The 11728-nt window shown below is 36.3% G+C and overlaps 4 protein-coding genes across 4 annotated transcripts; 2 read left to right on the forward strand and 2 right to left on the reverse strand.

Moving 5' to 3' along the window:
• Positions 57-2132, reverse strand: LOC104730854 (deSI-like protein At4g17486). Its single transcript, XM_010450087.2, has 5 exons — positions 1837-2132; positions 1585-1748; positions 736-997; positions 575-642; positions 57-482 (listed from the first exon to the last, which is right to left on the reverse strand). The coding sequence occupies exons 2-5, from the start codon at positions 1717-1719 to the stop codon at positions 192-194; spliced, it is 756 nt and encodes a 251-aa protein (XP_010448389.1). The 5' UTR covers positions 1720-1748; positions 1837-2132; the 3' UTR covers positions 57-191.
• On the forward strand, positions 3250-5006 carry LOC104730855. The gene is made up of 2 exons (XM_010450090.2): positions 3250-3498; positions 3989-5006. The coding sequence occupies exon 2, from the start codon at positions 4239-4241 to the stop codon at positions 4818-4820; it is 582 nt and encodes a 193-aa protein (XP_010448392.1). The 5' UTR covers positions 3250-3498; positions 3989-4238; the 3' UTR covers positions 4821-5006.
• Positions 5098-7054, reverse strand: LOC104730857. Its single transcript, XM_010450092.2, has 4 exons — positions 6638-7054; positions 5820-6081; positions 5664-5731; positions 5098-5562 (listed from the first exon to the last, which is right to left on the reverse strand). The coding sequence occupies exons 1-4, from the start codon at positions 6770-6772 to the stop codon at positions 5260-5262; spliced, it is 768 nt and encodes a 255-aa protein (XP_010448394.1). The 5' UTR covers positions 6773-7054; the 3' UTR covers positions 5098-5259.
• LOC104730858 (protochlorophyllide-dependent translocon component 52, chloroplastic) lies at positions 9093-11488 on the forward strand. Its single transcript, XM_010450093.2, has 7 exons — positions 9093-9673; positions 9794-9981; positions 10079-10164; positions 10248-10432; positions 10519-10707; positions 10789-10979; positions 11078-11488. Exons 1-7 carry the CDS (start codon positions 9149-9151, stop codon positions 11331-11333), a joined length of 1620 nt encoding a protein of 539 aa, XP_010448395.1. The 5' UTR covers positions 9093-9148; the 3' UTR covers positions 11334-11488.

Genomic DNA, 11728 nt, shown 5'->3' on the forward strand with positions numbered 1-11728 from the left:
ATGTCAAGATTTGCCAGTAATAACATGTTGAGTATGATCTTAACAAAAGCACACGCTGATATAAAAATTTGGAAAAATTGATGGGTTCCAACGTTGATACAAAGTAAAGGGTACAGAACAGGAGAATAGTGCGGGTATCTTTTTGACTGGTGGGATATACAGTTTAACCATATGCATTGTGATGGTTGCTACTAAAACAGTAGAACATCAGAGTCGCGGCTTTGTTTTTTCTGATTGGTGATTGCGTGATTTGCATCTTCATCTTTGTTCCCTATCTCTGTACTTGTTGAGGGTTTGGCAGTGTTAAGTATGCCTTTGAACCAACTACCTTGCAATTTGAAGTTCCCATTATCTGAATTGTTGAGAGTTCCGTTTCGCTGTGGAGAGCCATTGGACCCATTGGTCACGTTCGAGGTAACATTTGAGAGGAAGCGATAAGCCACTTTACTAGCTGACACAAGTTCTGTTTTGGCTTGCTTCATCTGCATATTCCCAAATTTACAAGATATCAACACCCATAATGTTGCATTTAGGTTTCCAGATAAACAAAATGAAAGACAGAGAGAGAACTCACCCGCATTGCCGTGTTTCCTGCCACTTCCAAGGCTGTGTCACCAGCATTGGCAAAACGATTCACCCAACCTGTTAAGAGACAGAAGAACCCAATCAGTCACATAATTCTTGACGGCCAGCACAAATACACACCCTGATAACCAAAAAAAAAATGGCTTTTACCTGGGATCTTAGGCACACCAAGCTTGTCACAGAGTAAATCGCAGAAGTGATTGCAATTTTTTGACAACAAATCATAAGTGTGTCCTGGCCATTCCCTGCTGAGCTCACGCAACATCTGATTCACTATGAATTTTGTGCATTCTGTCTTCCCAAGGACAATTTTCTCACGATAAGTGTACATTGGATTCTTGCCACTGGGACAGCTGAATACACCAGTTCCTTGTTCACAATACCCGTAAGACCACTCATCATCTCCATATACCTGCACAAAATTCATCAGAGATGTCAGTCAATAATCATCTAAAAAGGCAAAAGAAAATAACAAAAACCATGAACAATAACAATAATCCAATGTTCTGATACTTATACAGACCTAAGACATAGACTTGGATAACCCTAAAGTCAAGCACTGGTAGTTTTGTTGATTTAGTAGTACACACCAAATTCTCTAACTCGACCAAATTGCCATGACTCAAATGGGAAAGTGTTATATTTGTCCAAGTCAAAAGATCAATTGGAAGTAAACGTAAGCCATCATTGATTTTGTCAAGTCTCTAAAGATCCCTATTGTCAACATATCGCACTCATTATCCTATAAAAAGGTTACCAAAAAGTACTAGGAAACACAAGATCCTTCCTTAAGTCGAGAGAGGCAAAAAGGGAACTTAATCTCCAGATCTTACTCGAGACCATTGATCTAAAACCTCACAACAGATCAAACCAAAGAAATCCAGAATGCATCGATTACAAACACAAACCAGATTCTTTCATGTAAACAAAAGCAAGGCAGAGTGATCATCGATCGATACATAGACAAGAAGATCAGAAGCAGTAAGAGAGAGTGAGTACCTGAAGAGCGCTGTGGAATATACCGCCAAGACCGATCCCGTCTTTAAAGAACCTATTGATCTGAACAATGGTGTTGTTAGTCTTCTCCGATCCACTGTTGGTCACATCGTAGATGTGAAGAACAACCTCCGTCATTGATTCTCTCTCTATCTCTATCTCTTTACCTGAAAACAAGAACGAAAACCTAATTACTACCAAAATCGAGCTCGTGGATTCTATTCTATATAGCTAAGGAAACCAGATGAATCGTACCAAATCCACTTGTGTTCAACGAATCCAACTACTACTTAGATCTTCCCCACAAAGGACTAAAAAAAAAAACCGAAATTAAGTTTGATCTTTATCTTCTCCTCTCTCGATTTCTCAATTTCAGACGTAGGAGGAGACGAAGAAACTGGTGCGGCGGTGGTGGTGGTCGATCAGAGAAATGACACTTATACCCTTGCCTTTCCTTTGGAATTGCTACTTTACGTGCTTCCTGTGTTAATTCGTTGTTTACAACTTAAGCACGCACATATTTTCGTATTCTGAACACGACTAACACGAATCATTAAACTATAATATGTCGGTCAAGATTAAACAACCTGTCGACCTTTTTTTTAAAACGGAAGTTATTGGTTTGAGATTTTAATAGAATTTTAAAAAGTTTAAATATTACGTAGAATTTGTTGTTTTTATATCAAAATTTTGTTGTAAAAGTTTAGTATTATTAATTTATGATCTGTAAAAAATCATTTAAAATCTTAATAAATTTGGGTTATTGGATTTAGAATTTTATAAAATTAATAAAAGTTTTTCCTTATTCAATTAAAAAGAATTATAATTGTTAATGAATTCAACTATTATGTTATTGGTTCATGATTTTGCACACTTTTTTATAAAATAAAGTCATGGAAAATATCATAAAAATACAGAAATTGTTTGGATTACTTTAAAAGATTTTTAAAAACTAATCAACAAAACCATATAAATATTTTCTAGTAATTTTTAAAAATCTTTCACTTATTCACTTTTAATTATTTTGTTGAAGTCTTCCAAGTTCTCTATAAATTAGAATCCAATAACACTCTCTAAAACTTGTTTCGGTTAATATCTCTTTAGTTCATTTTAAATATTCATCTTAGATTTATTTTTTCAACAAGTGTCCTTATGAAAATATATTAAAGTTCTGCTGCCAAAGGAAAAAGAAAGAGAAAAATATTATCAAAATTTAGATATAATGACTGTAATAAGATCAAAATCTTAATGGTGGATGGAGGTGATTTCTTGGTGATTTGTCCAAATTCGAAAATGTATGGGTCATTTCTTGGTTGTTGAATGGGGATGCTCAAGTCACACATCTTAATCAAGTTGATAACTTTGAATGCAGATTAAGCAATTCCTTATTTTTAATTAATAATTAGAGGGAAACAAATACTACTATAAAGCTTTTATATTGTAATGTAACTTTAACACGACATTTGTACATTTTGGGTCTGAAATCAGTTTGTATATTTAGTTAATAAATCTGCAGGCTACTTACTACTACATTGGAAGAATCTAACGGCTGATAATAGCTCCGTTATGAACGCTGGGGGTCCCCACAAAGACACGAGTAGAGAAGAAGTCGCACCGGCCAAAACAAGTCTCAAAGTCGCAATTTGAAAACTTATTATTGACACGTGTCCTCTTTTCATTAGAAGATGCGCTACGTTTCTTTCTACTATTATCTCTTCTCCTCTCTCGTCTTCTTCGTCTTCTCTCTTTTTTTTTTTAATACTACGATCTCTATCTCTTAAAAATCTCTCTCTCTATAGTTTTGTCTGAATCCAAACAGCAACTCTACTTCCTGCGTTTTGGTTTCTCTTTCTAAATTATCCGATTAAAACTAGAGGTGTTCTTTTGAGGCAGCTGCTTCTATGTTATATTGCAGAGGTTTGGATCCAATCCATTTTCTTCATCATAATCTTCAATTTCCATAGATTTGTTCATTTTTTTTAGATCAAATTGATCTCACGAGAAAATTCGATCAGCTTCATTTGTTCACCTGAATTCATGCTAATTATTGGTTTCAAGCCTTATTAGTTGATTAATCGTTGTTCGTATTAAAATTGAGGTTAAATTTTTTGATCTGAGACAGATCTGGTCTCTCTATAGGTTGTTTTGGTGTAATTTGATCCATTAGTTCTAGTTGAGTTGCTTGTTGAGGATTAAGACAGGTCGTGACATTTTCGGTAGAATTGACTGTTTCTGTTGAGTCCCTGCGCATGTGGTGGTTAGCTTGTTACAAGTTTGAATGATAGTATTGTTTTAGCCTAAGACTTATGCTGTGGATTTAAGATTTGGTTTTATGCATACGGCTTCTGTGTTTCTCCTTTGCGCAAACTTTTTTAAAACTAATCAAGTAGTAATTTGTCAAATGCAGAAAATGGGAGAGTCTAAGGGGTGCGGGAATGTTGGACGAATGATTCCAAAGGATAAGTCTGCAAATTCTTATAACGTCTCCCTTCTTTTGTCTCCTGTTGTCTCTGTTTGGGATTGTATTGTCCGTACCATGAGGTATTCCTATATACCAGAGTGGGTGTAGTTCTTTCTTGAGACCCCCTCTACGACAATCAGAGAGAGTTTAGGTGCAGTTATTTTAGTTAGAATTATATTTATATAGCAAAGCAATAATGGATCATCATACGGTGTGCAAGCAAGTTCAGCCTGTCGTTAGGAAAGCTAAGAAGAAACATGGTAAAGATGAATTTGATCGTATCAAACAAGCCGAGAAGAAGAAGAGACGTTTGGAGAAAGCTCTTGCTACTTCTGCAGCCATTCGAGCTGAGCTGGAGAAGAAGAAGCAGAAGAGATTGGAAGAACAACAAAGGTTAGATGAAGAAGGGGCTGCCATTGCTGAGGCTGTTGCTCTTCACGTCCTCCTGGGCGAAGAAGACTCTGATGATTCATCTCCTCGGGTCAATATTGGCTGCCAAGGAAAGGGTTTCAAGATGGATCTATTTAGAGATGAAAAAAGCAGCCTTCTTCCTCGCCAAAGCTGCGCTAGCTACGCGGTTCAAGGGATTGGGTTTATGTCAAGTGGTTATGGCTATGGCCTTGGAGACAGTCACTGGTCGCCATTTACCAGGGATTCTTGGGATAACAACATGGGCATATCAGCTGATTTGATTGCTGCTCAGGCTGTCTCATCTCTGCAGATATCTGAAAACGCTGACGGGAACGCCTTTGTGTTTAATGGGATGTTCCGGGGATGAAGATCCCATGATTCCGGATGTGATTTCTACAATTACCCTTTCTTATGGTATAAGTTATGAATTGTTGTTTAAGTCAGAAGCCCTTTGTGTTGTCGCTTCGGTGTGAATGCTCTGCTGTTGTTAGATACTGTAGTCTGTTTGCTTTCCATGTAAACTTTATACTTACGTTTTGAAAATCTCTTCATATCTGAATTGCAGCCATCCTTTATCAGAATTTCTTAACAAACAACGTCACTACACTATGCATATGCTCAAACTTTCTTGGTACTTCCTGAAATTTACCTTCCTAATAAAATCACACGTTCTGCTGAAAAAAAGAGAGAAAAGGTTTCCAGTGGCGGTACAAAGTAATGGATACAGTGATTAACATTTGGATAGGTGGAAGATATACAGTTAACCCAATGCATTGTGGTACTGTGGTGGTGGATCAATACAGTTGCTACTGGAATAGTAGACCATCAGAGTCCCTGGTTTGTTTTTTCTGGTTCGCGATTATATGGTTTGGATCTTCCTCTTTGTTCCCTATCTCTGTACTGGTGGAGGGTTTGGCAGTGTTAAGTATCCCTTTCAACCAACTACCTTGAAGTCTAAAGTTCCCGTTGTCTGAATTGTTGAGAGTTCCCGATCGTTGTGGAGATCCATTGGAGCCATTTGAACCATTGGTTATGTTCGAGGTAACATTTGAAAGGAAGCGATAAGCCACTTTACTAGCTGACACAAGTTCAGTTTTGGCTTGCTTTACCTGCAAAAAGTATCCCAGTTCACAAGGATTTAACATCCATAAGCATTCAAGGGTGTAAGAAAGAAGCAGCATGGGCAAACCAAAAAGAGAGACAAACCCACCCGCATAGCTGTGTTTCCTGCCACTTCCAAGGCTGTGTCACCAGCATTGGCAAAACGATTCACCCAACCTGTCAAGAGACAGAACCCAAACAGTCACATAAGTCATGACGGCCAACACAAACACACACCCTGATTACCAAAATAAATGGCTTTTACCTGGGATCTTTGGCACACCAAGCTTGTCACAGAGTAAATCGCAGAAGTGATTGCAATTTTTTGACAGCAAATCATAAGTGTGTCCTGGCCATTCCCTGCTGAGTTCACGCAACATCTGATTCACCATGAAGGGTGTGCATTCTGTCTTTCCAAGAACAATTTTCTCACGATACGTGTACATTGGATTCTTGCCACTAGGACAGCGGAATACACCAGTTCCTTGTTCACAATACCCGTAAGACCATTCATCATTACCATATACCTGCCAAAATTCATAAGGAGATGTCAGCATATCAACAGTCAATCTAAAAAGGCACATAAAAATAACAAAACCATGACAAAAAAAAAAAGTCAAATAAAATGTTATATGCTCACACAGGCCTGTACGACACAGAATCACTAATAGTAAACCTAAAGTCAATCGTTGATACATCACTGGATTATACAGTTAACTGTGGCTTTCTTCACAGTTCAGAGGCTAGTTTCTAAGTTTGTCATGACTCAATTGTGAAAGTGTTCTTTGCAATTAGTTTTGCCTAGATCAAGTCTCTAGAGAGCCATTCACGAGTTTATCGCACCCCATTCAAGATCTTACAGATACCTATAAGAACCACAAAACCATCAAACTAGAGCCTCAGAGATCGAATCAAAAGTATTACGCCGTCAAATTCTTCATCATTTACACATACATAACACATAGTTAGAAACCACAAATCCACTAGTATAACGCAAACTCAAGCAGAGACATTATCGATACATGTGCGGATGTAAAATTGAGAGACTAAAGACGAAGATCAGAAGCAGTAGAGTGGTAGTACCTGAATAGCGCTGTGGAAGATACCGCCTAGACCGATCCCGTCTTTAAAGAACCTATTGATCTGAACAATGGTGTTGTTAGTCTTCTCCGATCCACTGTTGGTTACATCGTATATGTGCAGAACAACCTCCGCCATTGATCCTCTCTCTTCTCTCTTTACAAGAAAACAAAGAACCCTAACTCCTACCAAATCGAGGTCGCTGAAGAAGAAAACACCAAAAAGAACTCGTACCAAATCCACACTCCTTTAACAAATCCAAATACTAAAAGATCTCTACGAAATAACGATACACATAAACGACTCTTGTTATAAAGATTTTGCTCGATCTAAAGCGTTACAAGTTCGATTCGAGTTTGGTTTATCTTCTTCTCAAGTTTTTTTTTTTTTTTTCAATTTCAGACGTGGGAAATTGAAGAAGAAACTGATGCGGCGGTGGTGGTGGGGATCCCGTGAAATGACTCTTATGCCCTCACTTTTTCTTATGGTTCAGGCAAGCGACGTCGTTTTTGCATACTCAACCGACACTTTCTCTTTCAATTCAATTGAACCGGTTTAGGTTTACCAGACAAGGATACTGTATTCCCCCATAATCAAATTGGTTTTGATTTGAGTTGAGAGGTTCACAAAACTTTAACATAAATATCAGATTGATCCAGATAAAGTTTATTGGCAGTCTTATAAATAGAATAAACAAACAAAAAAAGCCTTAACATTTTGGTACATATGAGATGATGTACCATTCATAAGAAATCTTTAAAATTTAAAATTTAACATACATCAAAAAGGTTGGATAACCAAATAATTAAAAGCATAGGATATGCTACATTCTATATTTCCAACAATATGGGAAATGTCATAAGCCCTCAAATGTGTTCTATGGAAAACAAATGATGTCCCCATTATATAAAGAAATAGAGAAATTAGGGGAAATGATCATACTTTGTACAAATTAACGAGATCATGTCTTTAAAGTATAAATCAATATATATATATATATATAATATGGATCTATCATATGATGTAAATGTTCTTGTATTGGTTTTGTATAAAATATATATAAACTATGCTGATTCTTTTCTAGTTCACTTTTTTTACATTTTGAACTTATTTCTTTTATAGGTCACCCTTTTCAATATAGATTTCCTTTTTGAATATTTACAAAAAATAATATATTAAAATAATTTGTTCAACTGGCCTATATGTTAATCATGACCTATTATTATTATTACCATGAGCAACATAATAACATGTTTTTGCTATATATCCATTTTCAAGTATGTTTAGTTTGTTTTTGAAATATCAAATTATAACATATCCAAAAAACATATATTTATTTGGCTAAAACTGTAAGATTGAATGCATATTTAGAGATTGAAAATATATAATAATGAAAAAGGGGAGTATACTTTTTTGGATTATACAAACTAAAAAAATTATAGAAACAATATAGTTGTATATTCAATCTAGCACACATGTCAGGATCCTGCTGCACTTAAAAGGTAATATTGATAGATTACGAAAGATTTCATATCCACTAACAACAATATTGTTTCAATTTTGGCTATAAAATCAATGTGAGACTTAATTTGAATTTTGAACCTTGACAAAGAATACACTTTTAATGAACATCTAAAAAATAAGTTAAATAACACAAAATGACTAAAGTAAATCACAAATCCAAGAAAATAATAATCAACTACCTTTTTATATATAAAGATGATGAATTGATTAAAATCTCGTATGAAATTATGAAACTCAAATTTCATAATCGTTTTTTGCAAATTCAAATTATAGCATATTCAAATATATATAAAGGGATATACATTTTTGGATTATACAAACAAAAAAAAACTTAATATCTTGACTTGCCACTACATCGCATAGACTTGTGAATTTTACTAAAAAAATAAATTTCTAATTTACTACATAATCCAATAATTTCATTTTGTATAAAACAAACTAATAGAACTCTTTTAACTATACGCTAGCTAAAGTTGGAAGTTTGATTAATCAAAATCATTATGTCCAGTTCGATTATCCTATCATTTTTGTTTTCCTATTACTTATATATATTATATATTATGTTGGACTCAAAAGCAAAAATTACATGGATCAAATATAAATGGCTAATGGGTTTATACTTTATAGTATAAATTTTACAATTTTAGGAAACGAAAAAGTGATTTTATCTTAACATTTCACTATAAATATACAAATATACAAATAGTCATTTACATATGAAAAGAGTATTTCCAACAAATGATACATCAACATACATATTTTAATATTATCAAGAATGTGCTGTGATGGTATTAAATCATCATGATCTTCATTACTTCATTTTTAGTACTATCTTCCCGCTATTAATATGAACCGTTGGATGACGCCTAATAAAAAGATATCTGAACCGTTGGGATTGGAATTATATAATAATTTTATCAACTACAAAGTCGTATTAATAAGAAGACGACTTTTTCATTTTTCATCTCTCGCGTTGTCACCACACACGCCATGGAAGCTGCTCTTGCTCCATGCGCTGTTCCATCGTCCCGAATCCTCAGAACCAAACCTCGATTCAGATGCTCCTTCTCCAATCCAAAACTACCCATTCTTCCTAATTCCCTTACCATCCGCAGCAAACCAAGCCGGTTTACAACCTCAGTATCATCACCACCAACATCATCATCATCAACCGCTACACCAACGAATTCGCCGCCGGAATCTGACACCGGGTTCGAATCCGGGTCGGATAAGTTCGACTGGTACGCTAATTGGTACCCGGTGATGCCAATTTGCGATCTTGACAAGAAGGTTCCACACGGGAAGAAAGTAATGGGGATTGATTTGGTGGTTTGGTGGGATAGGAACGAGAAGCTATGGAAAGTGATGGATGATGCTTGTCCTCATCGTCTTGCTCCTTTGTCTGATGGAAGGATTGATCAATCCGGGAGGTTGCAGTGTGTTTACCATGGATGGTGTTTTAATGGATCCGGTGACTGTAAACTCATTCCTCAAGCTCCTCTTGATGGACCTCCGGTATACACATTAGCTCTTATCTCATTTTACTTGATTTTGTTAGGATTGGTTTATATAAAGTCAAAGTCTTTTGGTTGGATTGGATCAATGATGAGATTGTTTTGGTATTGCAAAAATCAGGTCCACACTTTCAAGCAAGCTTGTGTAGCTGTTTATCCAAGTATTGTGCAGCATGATATCATTTGGTTTTGGCCAAACAGTGATCCAAAGTTTAAAAACATTGCTGAAACCAATAAGCCTCCTTACATCCCAGAGTTAGAAGACCCATCATTCACTAAGTTGATGGGTAATCGTGATATTCCTTATGGGTAAATACGTGTTTGCTTCTTCATTCTCTGTCTCGGCTACAATTATTGGCTTTTTTCACATCATTTCAATAAGAAGAAAGTTTGTGTGATCTTTCAGGTACGATGTGTTGGTGGAAAACCTCATGGATCCGGCTCATGTTCCCTATGCACATTATGGACTGATGCGACTTCCAACCCCAAAAGGCAAATAATTAGTTGCATTTTCGAACAGTGTATATCTGATTATGTTTTAGATCCATGTACCAACCTTTCAGAGTATTTTGCAGTGAAGAATGACAGAGAAGGGGGAAGACCACTCGAAATTAACGTTAAGAAACAAGACAGCAAAGGGTTCTTTTCAAAACAAGAATGGGGGTATTCTAATTTTATTGCACCATGTGTGTATCGCTCTTCCTCAGACCCTTTACCAGAGCAGGAAAATGAGTATCCTGCACCAGCTGCATCTGATAAGGTCATAGATTTTACGGCAAATGATCTGGCTTTTCTTGTTTAGAATCACATGTTTTTATTTACCAAACTGTATGGTTCTGTATCCAGGCAGCATCGTCAAAGCGTAGACTGTCTTTGATCTTTATATGTATTCCGGTCAGCCCAGGTCGCAGTAGGCTGATATGGACGTTCCCGAGGAATTTTGGTGTATTTATTGATAAGATTGTACCTAGATGGATGTTCCACATTGGTCAAAACACAATTCTAGACTCAGATTTGCATCTCCTTCATGTTGAGGTAATTCCAAACACACACTGTTTTTAGTAGAGAGTGATCATTGAACTGTGCTGATTTGTATTTTGTAACGTATGTGTGCAGGAGCGGAAGATACTGGAGAGGGGCCCTAAAAACTGGCAAAAAGTTTGCTTTATCCCAACGAAATCAGACGCCAATGTGGTTACATTCAGGAGATGGTTTAACAAGTATAGCAATGCTCACGTCGATTGGAGAGGAAAGTATGATCCATCTCTTCTTCCTCCTACGCCTCCTAGAGAACAGCTCTTCGACAGGTTACTTTATCTCCCTTGTGAGTTTTGATGACTTACTAGTTCTAAACATCCTAACAATAAAAGTTGTGTGTTTCTTCTGCCTATATGATTTTTTTCAGGTATTGGTCGCATGTTCAGAACTGCAGCAGCTGCAAGAAAGCTCACAAATATCTCAATGCGCTAGAGGTGATCTTACAAATCGCATCTGTTGCGATGATCGGAGTTATGGCCGTGATGAAGCAAACCGCATTGTCAAATGTGGCAAGAATTGCGGTGCTTGTGGCGGCTATTTTAAGTTTTGCGACTTCGAAGTGGCTATCACAGTTCATCTACAAGACATTCCATTACCATGACTACAACCATGCTCTTGTTTGAAATGGATATTTGTGTACGTTTACACTCTATGAATATACTCAGTCCACATGGTGTACATAATACTCGGACAGAAACTAAATTGTGAGTCTGTCCTTTTACTAACATTCTAGTCTTCTAGAGAATACAATTGCTGAAGAAAGGGCATTCAGTAGCAATTTCTGAGTCTATGATATACACCTGAAAAAGTATCGATTTTGATTGATCTGCTCGATAAAAAATATTTGCTTGGCGCAGTCCACCAGTTTCTGGTATCAAAACTCTACACATTTGTTTGATTCTTAAATCCAAAAACCTATGACATATTAGCTCATCTTGTATTTTGGTAAGTGTGTTCGTTTCATGATCTTTGTACAGTTTTGGACATGGAACTCCAGTTAAGTATGCGTCATGGTCCC

The sequence above is a fragment of the Camelina sativa genome, chromosome 12 (assembly GCF_000633955.1).
Source record: "Camelina sativa cultivar DH55 chromosome 12, Cs, whole genome shotgun sequence".
In the NCBI taxonomy this organism is placed as follows: Eukaryota; Viridiplantae; Streptophyta; class Magnoliopsida; order Brassicales; family Brassicaceae; genus Camelina; species Camelina sativa.